The sequence below is a fragment of the Lagenorhynchus albirostris genome, chromosome 19 (genome assembly GCF_949774975.1).
Source record: "Lagenorhynchus albirostris chromosome 19, mLagAlb1.1, whole genome shotgun sequence".
Lineage (NCBI taxonomy): Eukaryota > Metazoa > Chordata > Mammalia > Artiodactyla > Delphinidae > Lagenorhynchus > Lagenorhynchus albirostris.
In genome coordinates, this window is record NC_083113.1 from 25,454,586 (window position 1) to 25,475,056 (window position 20,471).

Below are 20,471 nucleotides of genomic sequence, written 5' to 3' on the forward strand. Positions count from 1 at the left end.
TCAGCTAATGGTAGGACAGAGATTTCCTTAAGTGCCTGAATCAATAGGTCTCCCACTCTTTTCCAAGGGGCTCTGTGCTTCACTTTTGGGCAGAGTTTATAACTCTACCTTAGCCTTTGCTTCCTGCTTTTATACAGCTTCAGTGTCTGCCAGAGGTGAACTTTGAAGCCTTTCTCAGATTTTTCCTGATCATACTTAGAGTCCTATACATATATATAACCTAGATTCCTAGGAATATTTCAGAGCTTTTCAAAAGCCTCTATGAATATCTCATCACCCAGATTTTTTTCTTTAAGTTTTTTGATCAGCCTCTTGTTAGTCCCAACTGGTAGCGGTGCCTCAGGCAGCTGCAGTGTTAAACAATTGCTATCGGTTGTTTTTGACAAATGCCCTGAGTGTAGGGCTGTTCACACAGAGTGTTCTCTGAGTCAGGTCAAATAAAGATAAATCCTGAGAATTGAGCCTTTCCAAGGAACTTTCAGACAGGTGGGTGACATTCTCTGGGGATGTGGCTTCTGGGGAGCTCTAATCTTATTCTGCCCCTTATAGGGGTTGCTAGGCAACTGGTTTTCACAGCTATTGTGGTTGTGAGGCTATTAGTTTTCAAGGCTACCATGAACTTGGGAGAAGAGGAGGGAGTAAAGCAAGTTAATAGACCATAAAGCTTGTTATATTTACTGAGATTCAGTTGTTTTTCTTGAATAAGAAAACGTTGCGGTGCATGGGCTTCTTATTGAGGTGGTTTCTTTTGTTGCGGGGCACAGTCTGAATAAACAGCTTGTTACAAGTTAATTTCTAGAATACTGAAAAAGTTGATTTTGACAACATTTGCCGGTTCTCATTGCTTTTATGGAGGAGCAGATTTTCAGACTTCCTTAGTCCCTCGTTCTAAAAGTGCGTACTCATACCTTTAGTTTGAATTCTGGGCTTAAATGATTTCATTGCTTCTGTTCCTTTTATTTTGATATATTTGTTGTTCAGATGGAATATATCTTCAGGTTACTTTTTTTTAAGGATTTGTTTATAGGTTATGTTTTGAGGCCCTTTATATTTGCTAATGTCTCTTTGTTGTCTGCACCAGTAATCCCCATATGTTTTGTTCACATATTCCATCAGTTAAAATTTTTGAAAATATCTCTCTCTATGATATAAATACATATATAATAAGGGTGTATTAGAATGCTAAGGCTGCCATAACAAAAATACCACAGACTGGGTGGCTTAAAAAAACAAACAAATGTATTTTCTCACTGTTCTGAAAGCTAGAAGTCCAAGATCAAGTTGTTGGCAGGTTTGATTTCTCCTGAGGTCTCCTCCTTGGCTTGCAGATGGCTGCCTTCTCAGTGTGTCCTCGCATGACCTTTTCTCTGTGCTTATGCATCCCTGGTCTCTCTCTTTCTTCTTATAAGGACACCAGTCATATTGGACAAGGGCTCCACCTTTATGGCCTCTTTTAACCTTGATTACCTCCTTAAAGGCCCTATTTCCAAATATAGTCACATTGAGGGGACATAGTTCAATCCATAACAAAGGATAAATATGTAATATAAACATAGCATAAATGTACCATTGTACTAATGTTAGATATTTATATGTACAACACACACAGAATAAATTTTTTAAAGTAAAGTAATTATTTTTAGTGAAAACAATGTATTCTAATTAGATAATTGTTTTTACTTTATAATGTGGCTATCAAAGCTTATTCCAGAAGTAAAAGTGTCAACTCTTATCATTTTCTTGTTGTTCACATCTTTAATGATACTTTGCAGGAATTTTTTTAAACACTTCATCCATCCATTTATATTCTGTAAAAACAGTTAATCAGGCACACATGGACTGCAGTTGTGCTATAATTACATTTAAAGCAGATGAGTGAGGGCCCCACATCAGCCTGTTATGTTATAGGATTTCTACTCTTCTCTATGAATATCTCATGTGTATAACATGTATTCCAAGTAAGGGCATTACTTCATTTTGTATATTAAATATTTTAAAAACCAATTTCTTTCTAGTATTTATAGATACATAAAGATGAATATATGTACTCATATTTTCTACTTGCACTTTGGTGGGTTATTCTAAACATTCCACTTTGGTGACCACTGATCTAAACACAAAATACAGATGTAGTCACAATTGGGTAGTTGGTTCACAGATGTTCACTTTGTTATCCTTTGTAACTTATGTGTTGTGGCATGTATTCTGTGTAATAAAATATTTTTAAAGCATTTTAAAGTAGTCATAAGTTTGCTTGAAAATTCTGTAGCTGTTATCCTAACATTCTGTCATTTATTATTGCACACGAGGAGTCTAAGTCTTTTCAATCTGTAGTGTTGAGTCTTCTAGAATATTTTCTTGGTTATTTCTTTAATTATATCTGATTTTACACTTGCTGAGACCTCTTCTTTAGTTATATCAATTATCTGTGAATTAGATATCTTTATTTTTTCCATATATTTCCCCTACATAGCTTTACTGCCTTTTTCTGCTATGCTCTGGACATTTTTCTCAACTTTGTCATCATCACTGATTTAATTTCTATAGTATTTGTATGTGGCTTCCAGAGTTGATTTTAGTTACTTTATTTTACTTTATTTATTTATTTTTACTTTTTGTTGTGGAAAATATCAACCATAACAAAAGTTGATAAAATAGGATAATGAACCATAAAACTTATAACCTACCTTTAACAATTACCATCTCATGACCAATCTTATTTCATCTATTCCTACCCATTCTCCCTCATCCCACTCCTATTTATTTTGAATCAAATTCCAGACATCATATCTTTTCATAAATATTTTAGCATCTATCCCTAAAAGATATAGACTTTTAAAAAGTATCACCATACTATCATACCTAAAGATGACAGTTGCCACGTCATGTGTAATAAGTGGAGTATATTCCTGGATTGCCTACAAACATCTGTAGTTATTCTTTTGCCAGAAACTTACTGAAGAAAAATTCTCAGCGTACACCTCTTCCCAGAGTTTATCCCACCTCTGACTTCACGTCCCTAAGAATAAAATGTCATATCACAGCTGTTTCCGTTCCTAGTCATACTCCGTAGGTAGGAATTATAGTTTCGGGTTTATGTAGAAATACCTTTTAATCAGGAGAAGAGAAAAAACAGCTCTGGTCATTCTTGGAATCTGCTCTTTTATGTGGGTGAGTTGGAAGGCCATGGAAACCCTGACTCTGAAGTTTGGGGGAAAAGTGGAGGTTTGATGGCTAGAAGGTTCTGACTGTAATTCTTGTCCCTCCATGAACTCACCAGTTTACCTTAAGGTTTCATCTGAGTAGTGGTTCCTAGAAATGCTTTTTATCTGGCAGACTAATGATTAGTATTTCTGATGTTGTTTAAACTCTACATATCTTTTTGTATTTTCCTAAACAAAAGATGGAGGTAGGCAAATTGAGCATCACTGATTTTCTGTCCTCATAACCTAGGTATCCTGTAATACACTTTAAAAGACCTCAGTCATAACTCAGGAACCTTGCTTTATTAATTTTTCTACTTTTTAAAACCTCAGTGTCTTTTTTTTATGAATTCATTTATTTTTTATTTATTTACTTTTGGCTGCGTTGGGTCTTTGTTGCTGTGCACAAGCTTTCTCTAGCTGTGGCGAGCGGGGTCTACTCTTCGTTGCGGTGCGTGGGCTTCTTATTGAGGTGGCTTCTTTTGTTGCGGGGCACAGTCTCTAGGTGCACAGGCTTCAGTAGTTGTGGCATGCAGGCTCAGTAGTTGTGGCTCACGGGCTCTAGAGCGCACTTGGTAGTTGTGGCCCCTGGGCTTAGTTGCTCCACGGCCTGTGGGATCTTCCTGGACCAGGGCTTGAACCTGTGTCCCCTGCATTGGCAGGCAGATTCTTAAGTACTGCACCACCAGGGATGTCCCAAAACCTCAGTGTCTTAAAATTTTAAGGGAAAAAAAAAATTACTTCACTTGAACAGTAACATATCCAACATGTATGTATTAAATTTAATTATAGCCATTAAATGATAGATTTTTATTTAACTAGACAGTGGGTTTAACTAAGATTGCCATACATAGATAAACAGTTTTCAGGTAGTTGGTAGACAGTAATATTACACTTAACCAGTTTATGCTGAACATGATTAGAATTGTCTTTGATGACTTGAAAGTAACATTTTTATAACATTAAACATTATTAAGTCTTGTGAAAATATGAATAGTAGAACTTTCTAGGAATTGTATTCTAGATACACACTGAGTTACCAATAACGATGAATGTTTAACAAAAGTTAAACATTCAAGAGTTTTCAAGAGTAAAGGGCTTCGAATTAACTTGTGGATATATTTAAAAACAAGTAAAACTTTAGAAAGGGAATCAGAAGCAAGGAAAAGATAGTTATATAATAAAATTGTGAGTGGTAAGGATTTTAGTCATTTTGCTTCCTTCTTGCCTGTGCATGTCAACCCTATTTATATCTATACTAACCTAGTCTAAGTGAAAGTGGTAATATATTGAAGGTTAGAACATGTGGAAGCCACTCATTGCCTTCTTTTAAGTCCAGTGTAGGCCTCTTCACTGCGAGTGCCTATGACTTGGAGCATTTGAACAGTAGTCTAAGAAGATATATTCTCCTTAACATACAATTGTTCAACATTTTAAGAACCTAATTGGTAAATTATCTCATTTATCCAACTAAAATACTTTTAAGAGATAGTAATATTTTGCTCATTATAAACAGAAAGGTTTTACTTTTTTAAAAACTGTTAGGGGAATTTCCTGGCGGTCCAGTGGTTAGGACTCCGCGCTTTCACTTCAGGGGGCGTGGGTTTGATCCCTGGTCAGGAAACTTAAGATCCCACATGCCGTGATGCAACCAAAAGAAAAAAAAAACCTGTTAAAGACTTTCTGATAATGTTTGAGGAGGAATATACTAATTATTATTTTACCAGTTACCTAAGAATTTCAAGATGCTGTACAGATTTACTTAATATTCCCATAGCAGGTAAGAGAGGGTGTGTTACCAAGAGGGAAACTTGTTCTGCAGGATTGATAACTTATTTATGGCCACACAGTGAGTCATTAGTAGATTTGAGAACAGCTTGAATGGCTAATTTTTGCTTCTTTGTGCTTACATATGTTCAAAAAATTTTAGTTTTAGTGTTTAGTTTTTAGTGTTAGCCCCATATTTCCCAAACTAACTGTATTGAGCAGAAATATCATGTTTTAATTTATACAGCTTTCTTTTGGAACTACTGAATCTGTTTAAATGTTTATTGTTCTCCCACAGGTGTTGGATCCTGAACAAAACCATAACTTCACAGATCATTATCTAAATGTGGCCTTTGACCTTTCCCAAGTTCTTTTTATAGCTACTGCCAACACCACTGCTACTATTCCACCTGCTTTGTTGGACAGAATGGAGATCATTCAGGTGCCAGGTACTTGATTTGTAAACAAAATCATTATTTTGTTAAATAATGATTGTTAAATAATGATTTTGATCAATAAAAAGCTATTTCTTGCTTTTCTGAGCATCACTCTTTAAAACTGGTCAAGCTGTGAAGTTTTGAATAAAAAGTTGATTTGCCAGTGTATGATCTTCAAAAGTTCTGAATCTGGCATATAAACCAGCTTTTATATATTGTAGATTCAAAGTCTGCAAAATTTTGTTTGTTTTAACCATGACAGACAAGAGTGTATGTACATTGTATACAGCATAATACTTTTGGTTTTAACTTAGCATAAAAGAATGATCATTTTTATGCAAAACAAGATATTCTTCTTTGAAGCAATTTCTAAAATTACAGATAAAAATAATTTCTTTTTTTTAAAGTCAGTGTCTAAAACACAAAAATAGGTCTTTACATACCCAGTGTAGCTTCCTGTCTATCAGATTTTGAAGTTTTTACCATCTCTTGGAAAGTAATCATTTATTCTTGTTAAGAAATACGTCCTAAAACTTTCTCTTTATTACAGCTGGCCTCATTTTTATATAAAAGTACAGGGTGCTTTTAAATTCTTCTTCTTTATAGTTGAATCTGCCAAGTAGTTATATACTTTTTTTTTTTTTTAACCATGTCTTCTCCTTCACTGGAGTGTGTAAAAAAAAGTCCTTTAGTTACTAACACTAAATAAATCCCAGTGTTTTCACCTTATTTAAATTGCTTAGAATTATTTTTCCCTAGAAGAGATCAAATGTCAGTGGGTATCTTTTAAAATAAAAATAGAGTATAATCTAAATATATATTTCATATTAAACTGAAATATATTTTCACCCTCCAGTAAATGATAATTGGATTTCTTAGTTATTTGCAAACCCTGCAGGTCTCTGTATTTAATTTTAAAATATGGTGGAGAATTTTAAACTTGCTTTGTGCCTATTTATAACACTAAAATAAGTAATGAGATCCAGTTGCCTGGAAACTCCAAATCAAAATCCATAAGATTTACTAACGTGAAGTGAAATAATCAGGGCAGCTGCTGCAGAGGTGGACATATGATGCCACCTTCTTCTGCAGTTTTGGTTATCCTGTCTTCTAGCATTTCTGATGTTTTTAATTTCCTTTTTCTACTCAAAAGATGCCTTGTCAATTCATCTTTTTAATTTTTGCTTGTTAAATGGAAAGGGGCAATTATTGTGGGGGACATTTGTTTTAAAGACAAAGTAAATTTATACTCGTTGAGGCTTTTAAGTAGCTAAGACCACGAAGTCTTTTAAATATATAAATTATATGTATAATTCCAACATGTAAGGAATAAAACTTTTATAGGGAAGTCTTAGTTTCTGTTTTGTTTGTTGCTAAAGTTTATAGTCGGAGTTCAGGAAATAGCTCCTTTGCAGCTCTTCCCTTGAAGTCTTAATTGAGGTCTCTGTTGTTGCTGCTGTCAGTTTTTTCAATTATGTGTCAAATTATGCTAAAGAAAAGGGATGTATTATTTTCCTATTAAATAATAAAAGCTCACATTTGAGTTAAGGAGGTAATTATCTCTAAGTTAATGAAACTGAGATTTTTTTCTCTTCTTTGAGAGATACATCATTAATCAGAAGACTTTTCAAACACTGTGCTTACTTAGTAAGTGCTTATTTTGTTTGTGAAAAAGTTGGAAATTTTAACAATTATTGATTGGAGATTAAATTTCTTTATTCTGATTATAATCTTAGTTGAAGTCATACTTAAATTCATTCTAAATCCAAGATCCATTGCATCTGTGTTGGATTTATTAATGAAGCATGGCACTGTGGAAGCAATGTGAATAATCACAAAGCAAAATCGCTTCTTTTCCAGGGTATACACAAGAGGAAAAGATAGAGATTGCCCACAGGCACTTGATCCCAAAGCAACTGGAACAGCATGGGCTGACTCCTCAGCAGATTCAGATCCCTCAGGTTACTACTCTCGACATCATCACCAGGTTAGTCAGCCGTCCTGAGGCTTCAATAATGTTCAAATCTGAAAACGAGATTCCTATTTCACTGGCAACTCACAGCATCCATTTTTCTCTCTCCAGCAGATTCCCAGCAAGCATTTCCATAACTATTGATTTACACAGGGCTCTGTATTAGGCAGAAATTCACAGGGAAGGCATTTAGAGTATCTTCATAGATAACTAAGGACTTCAGTTGAGCCAGAATTTCAACTTTTCCACTGTTGCAGTATAAGGGATTAATTTGATAAATTTAACAACCAAAAACATGGAAAATATTGAGACACCTTTTATGTCCCAGGATCTTGAAACTTGAATTCTCCTGAGAGTGAGATGGTACTTTCAGACATCAGTTTTAAGTTATTCAGATTTTCTTTTCTTCTCTTTGAGAGATTTTAAAAATATCCTTAGTGTTTTCATCTTCAGAATTAACACCAGAACAACAGAGAAGGTATTTTCCTGAGTTAGCTACCAAGTGGTTAAGCCCATGGCAAGCAGCACATAAATTATCTGAGTTGAGTATTGCTGAGTCTGATTTATAGATTGCATGTTTGAATGGAAAATATATCCTGTTGAGAACTTCTATCTACAATAGCCTCTCACAGTTTTCCTGGCTCAGTATTGCAGGTCTGTTGCATCATCTGGCAAATTGTGTCAGGCTGCCAGAACTCCTCATGCAGCCCGTTCCCAGTAACCACTGTTTTTTCAAAAGAAGTGAAGTCTCCCTCTGTTTTGAACTTTGACTTAGAGTTTGGCCAGTCAGGCTGCTTTTTGATCTAAGCCAGCCTTCTTAAGGAAGTCTATTTGGAAGTCTGTTTAAATTTACTTATGAAACAAGTAAGACTCAATCTGACCTAGGAGTTCCTTTTCTTAACTTGTGATTTATTGTGTGGATAATGCCAGGAGAAATAAAGTAGGTGATTTCTGCACCAGAGTCTTCCAAAAATATCATTATTCCAGATAATACCTCTCATGTCTTTGGGTAACTTTCAACAAGTCACTTAACCTTTTTGATAGCTTCCCCATCTGTAAAATATGAGTGATAGAGAAAAATATCCATTCATAGCTTATCTGGAGCTAAATACTAATGACTTAAAGAATAATCACTATTTGTATTTCCCAGTTGTTGCCTGGAGAATTATTTCTTTTTTATATACTTGTTAGCTCAAAACATCAGCTATTAAAAGCTGTGAACATTAGGAAATTTCTCTGAGCAGTTTTAATTTTTATAAAAACAGCACAGGTATTTGCTACTCCAGGCAAGTTTTGGGTATATAGTGAGTTACCCAACTTAGGACATAGATTTTCATCTTTCATGTGTTTTTCATCTTTTCCTGTGTCGTAGTCATGGACCCATAGTGTTTGGGAGGAGGGGAGGAAGTCTTAGAAGTCATCTAGTCCTCCTTACCTCCCAGGGTAACTAGACTGCTTGAATTACAGTGCTTACTGCAAACCACTCCTTGGTGAGTAAATATAATTGTTATAAAAGAGTTTTTATATTCACCTCCCTATAGTTTTCTCATTCTGCCCTATATGTACACCTAGAATCTAATTCCTCCCTTGTACAGCCTTTCTGGTATTAAAAAAAAATGCTGTCAGGTCCATATCCCATAAATGTTCTCTTCTTCAGGCTAAATATCCCTGTTCTCTTTTTTTTTTTTAATTTTTTTTACATCTTTATTGGGGTATAATTGCTTTACAATGGTGTGTTAGTTTCTGCTTTATAACAAAGTGAATCAGTTATACATATACATATGTTCCCATATCTCTTCCCTCTTGTGTCTCCCTCCCTCCCACCCTCCCTATCCCACCCCTCCAGGCGGTCACAAAGCACTGAGCTGATCTCCTGTCCTATTCTCTTTACCATTCCTCTTGACCCACTTTCAAGACTTTTCACCTTCCTGATTAGTCTTCTTCTGAAAGATTTCTGTGATGTCAATGTCTCTTTTAAAATAAACACCCAGAGCAGAACTCAGTGTTTCAGACATAGCCTAAATAGTTCACGGTGTTAAGAAGACCACTGATTTTCTTATTCTGACTGTATTATTTTATGACTGTCTCAAGATTCTTAGCTTTTTTTTGGTTGGTTTTGGTTTTTTTTTTTTTTGCGGTACGTGGGCCTCTCACTGTTGTGGCCTCTCCCGTTGCGGAGCACAGGCTCCAGACGCGCAGGCTCAGCGGCCATGGCTCACGGGCCCAGCCGCTCTGCGGCATGTGGGATCTTCCCGGACTGGGGCACGAACCCGTGTGCCCTGCATCGGCAGGCGGACTCTCAACCACTGTGCCACCAGGGAAGCCCGAGATTCTTAGCTTTTTTAGGTTATCCTCTTGCCTGTTGCACATATAGTTACCCAACACCTTTAGTTCTTTGAATTTCTACTGCACTTGGTCTATCTCATTCCATCTTTATAGGGTTGAATTTTTTAAAGCCCAGATGTAGACGTTTATAATTATGTATATTTTAATATACATTTTAGTTTCAGCTACCATTGCAGCAAATTGATTTTTTTTTATCTTGATTATCATCCAGTACGTTAGTTTTATGTCCTCTGAAAATTAGTGTCTTCATGATCATCTAGTCATGGTTAGGAAACATTAACCAATTCTTATTTGACACTGGTGATTCTTCCTTTTTTGGTTTAAAATTACTAAACCAAACCAGCAGTTGTGTCTACGTTCCTCCAGTCGCTGTTAATATTATACTGTCTGCATTAGTTCCTAGCCCATGATTGTTCCAAACCTAAAAAAAGTTTTTTTTTGTTGTTGTTGACGTCCTTATTATTTTTGGCAAGCTCCAGTTCATTCTGAACTTCCTGGTACCATTTCTGCATGTTCAGACCATCCCTCTGTAAGCATCTTCAGGACCTTCTCTTTCATCTTTTGTCCAAACCCTTTCATCTGAGCTCATCAAATAGTTGTCTAGGAAGCTACATTGGGTTTTTGTTTTTGTTTTTACATGTTGGTTTGTTTATTTTTAACGTGCCTCCCTATTTTCTTTCTTAGTGAAATTACATGCATTTGTATAATATGGACTTTATTCCTTTATCTTCCTATTCCTTTGATTGAAATTAGTTTTTTACTTTAGAGTGTTTAGCCAAGAATTTTATTTGTCTTTTCTCAGAACTTAAAAAATCTGCTTCCCCAGAGTCTTGAATATATATCTGACTGCCTAATCAAATCCAGTTTTTCAGATAAAACTGCATTCTCTAGCTGATGCTGTCCATTCAAACTCATCCAGAGCTGGGTGGCCAAAAATGATTGTACTGTATAAAGGATGATGAAGTGGCTTATGGAATTTGAGTCTAACGTGTATGTTTTTTAAGACAGCTCTGCTTAACCACATTTAGAACCTTTTCCACTATATCACAATGCTTGCATCATTAGCATATTTCTTTCTTTAGAAGTCTCTACAATGAAAAGACACTAAATAGAGGTAATTAGCACAGTTCCAGGTAAAGACTAGATTTCTGTCTCCAATTATTTTTGCTTTAGTTTGGAAAAAAAATTATTTTTCTGATTCTTTCAGCAATGTTTCATGTATAATAAATTTATCAGAATTTTCTTAAATCGACAGATTTTAAGAAAGCACTTACACATATCATCAAGGAGTAAATCATGTTTTATGTGCTGCTAAATTTACTTTGGCGCTATAAATTGAAGAACCAATAATTCACTTTTAAGTATAGTGTAATGGTCCAAAATATTCTATATAAAAGGAAAAGTTGTAGCTGGAAATACTCTGAATATTTAAGAAATAAGAATACAGAGGAATTTTTAAAGGTGAGGCAGTTAGTACTCAAGAAACTGTAATAAACTTTTAAACGTACACTTCCTTTAGGGTAGTTGTTAATCACATGACTTCTATTTTTACAGGTGGTGTTTAGCCAAAAATAAAATATTTTTCTTTGATGACAGGTACACCAGAGAGGCAGGGGTTCGCTCTCTGGACAGGAAGCTGGGGGCCATTTGCCGAGCTGTTGCTGTGAAGGTGGCAGAGGGACAGCACAGAGAGGCCAGGTTGGACCGTCCTGATGTGGCTGAGGGAGAAGGTCTGTGACTTTGATCTGGTGCCTACAGGCTTGGTGGCTAGGGGTAAATGGCAAAAAACGTTGGATGTGGAGGGATAGTGTGGGGTGGTCCTTGGAGCAATGGCACATGTTTCTCCACTGGTAAGTGCATCCAGTGAGTAAGTAAAACTTAATGGTTGATGTATTTTATCAAGAGGATTCTTTTCTACAAATAATACAGAGTTTTAGCAGGAATAATACTTAGTATTAATGCTTTAGGGATATTTTTTCTCCAGCTTTGTAATGATGGTACACTTTATGTTTGGGTTCTGGCGTTCTCATTTTTCCTTCTGATCCAGATTATTAAGTCATTCAATATTTATAGCATAGAAAGTTGCTACAACAGTAAAAAGAAAAGAGAAAAAAAAAAATCCAAGCTGTCCAAGTACTGCAAGGGCAGATCTTTGTTCTCTGGAATAGCTTCATGTGTAATATTTTTCTCACACATTTTCTTTGATAGATACACATTTAAGATGTAATTTAAACTATTTTTTCTTTGAAAAAGAATTGTGGAGGTGGTGACAAGGAAAAAAAGGGAAGGAGTCTATTCCTCGAGTTAATGACATGTGGACATTTCCTTCGGTGCCCAGTTAAAATGTCTTAACTTCTTGCCCCAGGCCATGCTGCTGCGTAGTTGCCAAAATTTGCTTTCACACACATGACTTGAGCAGTAGAGAATCTCTTTACTCTTTCATAGTAAAGAGACTTATTAGATGTTCTACCATTTCCATAGGTCTTTCTAGAAAGGACTTTGATGAATATGGCTGAAGAACCAAATCACAAACCATATAGTTTGTGGTAAGCTCAGTAGAACAGATGCAGTGAAACATCTTCCCTGCTTCTCCTTCTATTGCTAAGCGCAGTACATTCAACCACAGTATCATCCAAAGAGTAGACTTTCCCAAATCCTCCTCTTCCTCACATGTGTTGCACTCCTGCTCGCACTGTGCCTAGAACCTCACTGGTTCATTTCTCCAGAGAGTGAACCTCCCACCTTCTGTTGAATGGGCGGGGGGGGGCCCTTGTTATGTGGAGTAGGAGAGCGATCTTAAACCCATAATTATTTCTTACAGAGACTGAAAAAACTTGTTGTCTTTAGTCCCACTTCTCACCCATCTTTTCAGGAGTACCTCAAATTCCTGAGCCTTTGTGGATAACCACCGCACCCCCACCCTCACAGACATTAAAGTTTCCACATTTTCTAGCCTGCTAAGTGTTTATTACTTCTTGCCCATCTACTTGCACTTATCCAAAACGTTGTCAGCATCTCTTTTCTTCTTTCTTACTCTTTTTGTTCTTGTGGGTTTATTCTTTTTGTTTGTTTGTTTCTTGTCATTTTAATAGGATTTGGAGAGGAAGTTTAAAGATAAACACATGTTCAGACCACCATTTTCAGAAATCTGAATTTTTAAAAAGTACCCTAGGTGAGTGATAGCCTATTAAGAATTGTGTCCAAAAAAAAAAAAAAAAAAGAATTGTGTCACTCGGTGTAGCTGACAGTGACAGTGTAGAACTAATGTTTTTTTAATCTTTTTTCCCTTTCTAAATATAAGGGCTAGATCCTCATGAGTTTCCCCTTTTTATTCTTAGAACCCTCCCTTCGTGCTGTGGCCTCTGGCACCCGAGCCTGTGTCCTTTTGTTCTTGTCTGTGATATAATAGAAAGGCAGAGAGTGAAATGAGTTTATCTGGTTAACACATTTTGAAAATTGTGTTTAGGATTTAGACAGTTTATTTTGGAATTTATAATAACACATACAGAGGGATTTGATGTTAAGAGAAGCGTTCCATAGTTATACAGTGCTTATATACATCCATTAGCATATTTCTAATAATGTCTGTGACCACATTAGCTATTTAAAGGTAACCCAGAAATACTCAAGAACTTGGTCAGCTTGTGAACCGTGTGAGAACATCCAGTGTTTCATGGTAACATTTATTTGTGTTTTTTTTTTAAATCCATGATTCACAGAACAAATCGTAAAAGATAACATAGTTAAGCAGACTTGGGTGGTTAAGATATTACCTAGGACACCCATATGAATAACTAATTAGGACAAGTACTTGTCTCTTGAGAGGATGATTTTGATTGTAGTTCTTATTAGAGATACATGGACTCCAAGCTGGGTCTTACATTGTAAGATACCCTGGAGTATGTAGGTGACTCTCTTCCAGATTTTAGTAAAATAATTATAAGGTATCCTGAATTGATGTTTATGACCTCAACCAAGCCAAAAGGAAAATTTCTACCAAAAAAAAGTCTCTATTGGGTTCTCATGCCACAAAGTTCAAATGCAGCTAGCTTAGTAACTGAAAGTTGCTCATTAAGAAATGAATTACATAAAAATTAGAGTCTAAAATAGAAGTTGTTTTAGAAATTTCAAGTAGTGCAGTGAGGGAGCTATTTTTAATGTTAAAAGTATTGCTGGACCTAGAGTTGCTGCCAGGAAGAAAAGTAATTTCAGGCCACAAGCTTTAAAGACAGGCAGAAACCTCAGCATATCGAACAAACTTTCTGGAGTAGGCCCAGAAATACTGGTCTGTGAACAGTTGTCTTTGTGTTTGTGGGGTCTTAACTGTCAGAACAAATAACAGAGTTTAGAAGGCGGGTGAGATTTCCAATTGATTTGTGTTAGAGGAGGAATATTTATGGTTTCGGTCACTTCCCTATAAAGTATGGGAATTATTTCATAAAAGCAGCACTGCCTATGTTTTTCTGTATGTTATTAGTGTGTTCTGAATTGCCCTTTTCCTTTCTGGGATATTAGGTTGAAAGATAAAAGTTTGCGGCTAAAGTTTTATTCTGCTTTTGCCTGCCTTTAGCCAAGGACACACATGTTCCATGTATTCAGTTTTGCAGATTTGGATGTTTCTCTCTAAAGCGTTAGGCATATGTCCATTTGTTCAGTCACTCATGTACCATATATGTCCAGTTAATATCTAATGAGATTTTTTCATCAAAAATTATCCTCAGCAAAGAAAGATTCACTTTATAACCAATCTTTATAAAGTTTCTCAGAATATGGAGCACTCTCAATTATTTTTGAAAAATACGGTGTTCATTGGAGAAGCTACATTAAACTTAATGTACCTCAAGATGTTAGTTTCTTAACTGTCGTCATCGAAGTCACCTGAAAAATTGCTTAGGAAAGAAAGAGACAAAATTAACGGGTTTAGCAGTTATTCATGAAGTGTGTTAGACGTTATTTTGAATAAGCTTTTTAAATGTCACTTAAAGCAATATGTATGTGGTTATGTTATGGAGATCTTAGATAAACACTTAAAGGAAAAATGAATTAAACTAGCTGACTTATGGTAAGTGGGGGTGGGTACTTTGGATGAAATTTCCAGTGGCAGCATCAAACACGGTTTCAAGAACGACTGCATCTCATTTAGTCTTGATACCTGATAGTGTAAATCCTCCAGGTTTGTTTTTCTCCAGGATTGCCTTGGCTATTGTAGGTCCGTCAAATATCTGTGTTAATTTTAGAATCAGCTTGTCAATCTCTACCAATAAATAAGTAAATAAATAAATAACACCTTCTGATATTTTGATTGTGATTGCGTTGAATCTGTAAATTAGTTTGGGGAGAATTGACAATTTGATATTATCAAGTCTTCAAGTTCATGACTAGCTTCATTTATTTGTCTTAATAAATGTTTTTAAGTGTTTTAATAGTTTTCAGTGGTGAGCTTTTGCATATTTTTCTTTCGATATTGAATATATTCCTAGTTAATTGATCCTTGTATGTGTGTGTTATGTGTGTGTATCATTATAAATAGTATTTTTAATTTTCTAGTTTTTTTGGTTGCTAGTATATGGGAATACTACATTGACTTGTATCCAGCAAACTTGCCAAATTGACTTATTAATTCTTACTGTAGACTCTTCTGGATTTTCTACACATACCATCAGTTATCACAAATGCAAATAATGTCAGTTTTTACTTTTTCCTTTCTGATCATTATACCTTTTATTTCGGTTCTTTCCTAATGAACTAACAGGGACCTCCAGGAAGATGTTGAATAGAAATAGTGACGACAGACAAAGGAGGTAGAAAAAATGCCTATGAAGAATTACCAGTCTCTATAGCCTTTGTTTCGTACCTTTGGGTGACTTGATTGACTATTATAAAATCTTACTTGAGTAGGATTGTCAGCAGCTGTCTGGTTTGACCCTGATTTGATTCATAAGTCCCTTCACAGAATTCCCCAATAAACACTAAGCCTTGCCTATTTGACTCTGTTAACAGACACATCTTTATAAACTTAGCTGTCTACTTCCCAGTCCATAAGAAAATAGAAGCTGTAGATTGGAAAAAGGGCTAAGTGGTTGGGTGGTATGAATCACAAGCATTAGGATTTGATGTCAGTGAAAACATGCCTATCCTCTCATGATAGATGCCCTGGGCCCCCACTGGCCACAAAACATTGGGCTGGCTAGACCACAAATCTAACTCTAGGAGTTTCTCTAGTTCAGTCTGGGTCCCAGTTTGACTGAATTGCATTTCAACATGTATTGTTTCTCTGATATGTTTGCCTTATGTAGGACAGTGAAATCAACCTAATATAGTGGAAACAGGCAGATATAATATCCTTAATTTTTGGTGTATCCTTTCCAGACTTCACAGTTAAAAATGCATCAAAATAAAATATTCAAAGTTTACAGCACTATTCTCCTCCTTCATTAGCTTAATTTTCCTGGGTCACCACACTCTTGGCTGTCAGCAAGAGTATGCCGGCTGGAGGAGAGGTATCCTGCCTGCCACTTTAGCAAGTCTTCTCATTGCTGGAGTGGGGCGGGGGGCAGATGCTGAGAGGAGAGCCTCATTCTGATGGGCCTTCCTCACTTTACATGCCACTCATTTGCTAGGGTAGCTTTTTCCTTAGCCTTTCTTGGGTCCTTTCTCTGGAGGAATCATCTTCTGTCGGGCTGCATTCAGGGCTCTTTGTTGTGGCTTCCTGCCATTGACTTCTCAGACCCTCAGCATGCTTTACGATGGTTATTTTAAGCATGAATCCTTTGTAACCAAAACAGGAAGCTGTTCCTGCAGGAGAAACAAGTGGTTTTGATCCTTTCAGCTCTTTTTTTTTTTTTCCTACTAGTCATCGCCAAATCTGAAGCATATCCATTCTCTTGTCTAATGTCATGAATTTCTTATTTTAATGGAAAATACTATATATAATGTTTTCAGGAAGTAACCTCTGAGCTTTGTGTAACTTTTTGCTAAATTCTTTTGTCTTTGACTTGGAGCAGTCTTCTAACTGTTGCAGGATCTTCCCTTTATCTATTGGATTTTACATTATTCAATGCTGTGTAACAGATTACCCCAAAACTTAGTAAATCAGTTAGCAAGCGTTTATCATCTCACTGTGTCTGTGGGTCAGGGATCCAGGAGCAGTTTAGCTGGGTAGTTGTGAGGTTCTGGTCAAGCTGTCAGCCAACTGGAGGTTCAGCTCAGGGCAGATCTGCCTCCAGGCTCACTGATATGGCTGTTAGCTGAAAAGGTTCCGAGACCCACCCAATTCCACTGTGTATGTGGAGGCTTCCCCACACCAGCAAGCAATTCTGGGATGCCAGCTGGGTGTCTAAGAATTCAACGCAATTCTGACACTTACCTACCTAGAGACAGCATCCGATTCCACAGGCAAAGGACTCAGTCTCACAAGACTGCCCTCCACTAGAGGCAGGTCATACACCAGGGTCATTCCTTGTACTTCGGACTGACTGTCTCAAATTGGAGTTTCCCACGACCCCCTCCTTGGGCTTAATTTGCTAGAACGTGTCACCAAACTCAGGAGATGCCCCCTTTTACCCACTAGATTACCAATTTATTATAAAAGGATATTAAAGGATACGGACAGCTTCATAGGGTGAGGTTCGGAACAAAGGAGACCACATCGTCGTGGAGCCTGGGGCCTGGCACCCTGGCACAGGGAAGCTCTCCAAAAATGGACCAAAAAGCTGTCCTTTGGGGGTTTTATGGAGGCTTTGTTACTTATTCATGATTGACTAGATTGTTGGCCAGTGGCGACTGATTCAACCTCAGACCCTTCCCCCCTCCCCAGATACCAGTGGGTGGGACAGAAAGTTTCAACCCTCTAATCTCCTGGCAACCAGCACCCATCCTAGGTGCCCCTAAAAGTCACCTCATTCACATAACAAAAGACAGCTTTATCACTGTCAACACTTAGGATATTCTAAAGGCTTTGGGAACTGTGAGCCTGGATGATGGGCAGATACAGATGAGAAACACTTCTTAAAATCACAATATCTCATAGCAACCTAGGTTCCTTGCTGACTGTTGGCCAGATGTTGAGGTTCTCTCCACTTAGACCTCTTCCTAGGCTCAGGACACGGCTGTTGGCTTCCCCAGAGAGTGTGCTGTGCAAAAGGGAGAAACAGAGAGCCCAAGACAGAAGTTGCAGGCTTTTATAATCCTCACTTCTGCCACATTCCATTCGTCATACAGACCAACCCTGTGAGAGGTGGCACTCCATGGGAGCAGGGATCATTGGGGACCATCTTGAAGGCTGGCTCTCACAAATTTTTTTTTTTTACTTATTTTAAAGAAGGTTATTATACATTTCGTTTCTATTAATACAACCCCCATTCCTGAAGATTGAAATAGTTTGTTTAGAGTTTTAAAGAAGACCTGTGGTTTGGGTTGTTAACAGAGAGTGGAAATTTCTGTGCTGCAGGAACAGTTAAGAATAGTTGTATAACTCTGTTGGCTGGACCTTCAGGGGAGAAAAGCTTAATAAGACCCCCAAGCAAATGAATGATTCTTCAGTAACAATGGAAGCAACCTTTACTTGTCAGCTTTTAATGTGGATTTTGTTGATATTGTTCTTGTTTTGTTTTGTTTGAGGACATAAAAACTTTGTTAGCTGTTTTTAATAAAGTGAGGATAATTGAGTCGTTTCTTATTACTTGGCTCCAGTTACATATAAAAATCCTCAAACATTTTAACCCAAATCCCATATCTTCCTTTCTGGCTAGAGTTAGAACAAAAAAGAGAGAGTAATTTGTATGTTTGCCTCTGAACCCAGAAACCACAGACCAGATGCTTGGGCTGTTTATTTTAAATTGTTATAATAATACTCAGAAGTCAGATTTTTAGTTTCTGAAGATACGCCTACGTCTGATGTTAAGAGGTCTTTGAATACAGTGTGACGAGCCACAGTTTTAGTGTTGTTATGGGGGCCGAATTTAAATTGGCCTACATTTTCCTAATCTTTAAGCAGCAACTTTGAGAATTTCTGCACATCCTTACAGAATTTACTGATTTAAAAGGCTTGTAGCAGTTCAGTAGTCATCACAATCTAAGACGCTTTATTATCAGAAGGATTTTTCTAAGCCAGCATTTAAGTTTGTGCTGTTGAGTATCCATCCATCAAACTTAAGCTGAGTTCTTATTAAAGACCCAGGTTGCACAGATAGGGCTAACAAGTTTTGATTCATTTTGCATTTTTAGTATTTAAAGTCTTGCTTCATCTGTTCATGCTTATCTTTCCTTTGATTGTATTAGTGACTCGGGACAAATAAAATTTTCTAATAGTCAAAGGAACAACTAAGGTTAACTGTTAAGGAATATGGACTTCAGAGAGAGTTTTAGTACCAGGGCACCTACCTGGCTTGCTGATTCTAAAGCTTTGGGGGTTTGTAGGGTTCTGTTACAGCTAATTAGATTTTGCAAACCAAGATCTAATTAAATTTAGCTTAAGACTTTCTATGCTAAATCCTTTGCATTTGTAGGGATATTAGGCAGCATGTTGTGTCCATACATCTAAAATCAAGTGGTGTTCAAGTTTGAGATGAAAGTGTTATATTGGTATCTACTGCCGGTATCATGAAGATATTCTGTTCTTACATTTATGCTGATTTACTGTTTGTTCCCTCTTCAATACTGGCCTGGTTTAAGAGATTTGTTTGCCTATGTAGACTGGAAGGAAGCTGTAATAAAGGAAAAATCCTACTTACGTAAGATAGGAGACAAACGTTTGTTATTTAAACTCTATTTGGAAACAGGAAAATCAAATATTGTCTAAAAACTAAAAAGTCATTGTTCCATTTAATGAATCATATAGGAAGATACAGTGGCCTTTGGGTGTCATTGACATATATTATCAAAACCAGCCTTAAGTTACAAGATGATAAAACAATACTTTTAAAAAATACTACAAAAAAAACAACAACACTACAGATGGTGTCTGCATCTTAACTGCTAATCCAAGTAATTCTCCAAGACTATTTTCTGAATCTCTAACACAGGAAATGAGATTTATTAATGCAAAAAAAAACCCTGGGAGACGGTACAAGCTCTCTTGTCTGGTATAAAGTTAGGGTCCTATGTCTTGGACCTTTGTATAATACTAATTTATTCAGTAAGTGAGTCAGCTAACAGTCACTGAATACTTATGGTATGCCGGGTTCTAGATTGGATTCTGGGAAGGAGATGAAAGAGAACTTCTAACAAGTATGTAGTCCACGGGGGGAGATAGATATATAAACAAATAATTTTTAGATGTGGGATAAATGATGGTTTTTAAAGTGCTGTAGAGGCATTGACTTGATCATTGAAAGCTTCATTTTATTTGTTATAAATATTGTAGCTTTTAAAAGTTGCTTTTAGTAAATCGAGATAAAATGGTCATTTATTTACATCTCAGAATTGATTTGAATAGGTAAATAGATGGAAAAACAAATGTTTTCCAGATACCTTTTTTGATGTTCTTTATTTTTATGAATAGATAACTATTACTAAAATTGAGAAATGGTTCACAATCCTAATGTCCATCTGTATCTCAACAGTTATTATATAGAAATGTTTAGTAGGTAAAACGAAAGAAAATGTATTTGGTAATGTTAAGGTTGTATTATCGTCCCCAAAATATTAAAGAAAATATTGGCAGAAAGGACTTAAAATATTTTATTGCTAGCATGAAGGTTTTTCTGGGCATTTGATCCACAGATTTCCCCATTACAACTAGTTCAT

The 20,471-nt window shown here is 36.4% G+C and overlaps 1 protein-coding gene across 2 annotated transcripts in view; it reads left to right on the plus strand.

Annotated features, from left to right (window-relative positions):
* The window catches only part of LONP2 (lon peptidase 2, peroxisomal), a 96,752-nt gene that overhangs the window by 54,576 nt on the left and 21,705 nt on the right, over positions 1-20,471 (plus strand). For both annotated transcript variants that reach the window (XM_060132427.1, XM_060132428.1), the window contains 3 exons: positions 5,269-5,419; positions 7,268-7,394; positions 11,322-11,455. In XM_060132427.1, coding sequence (XP_059988410.1) covers positions 5,269-5,419; positions 7,268-7,394; positions 11,322-11,455 — 412 coding nt within the window. The remainder of the gene's footprint in view (positions 1-5,268; positions 5,420-7,267; positions 7,395-11,321; positions 11,456-20,471) is intronic.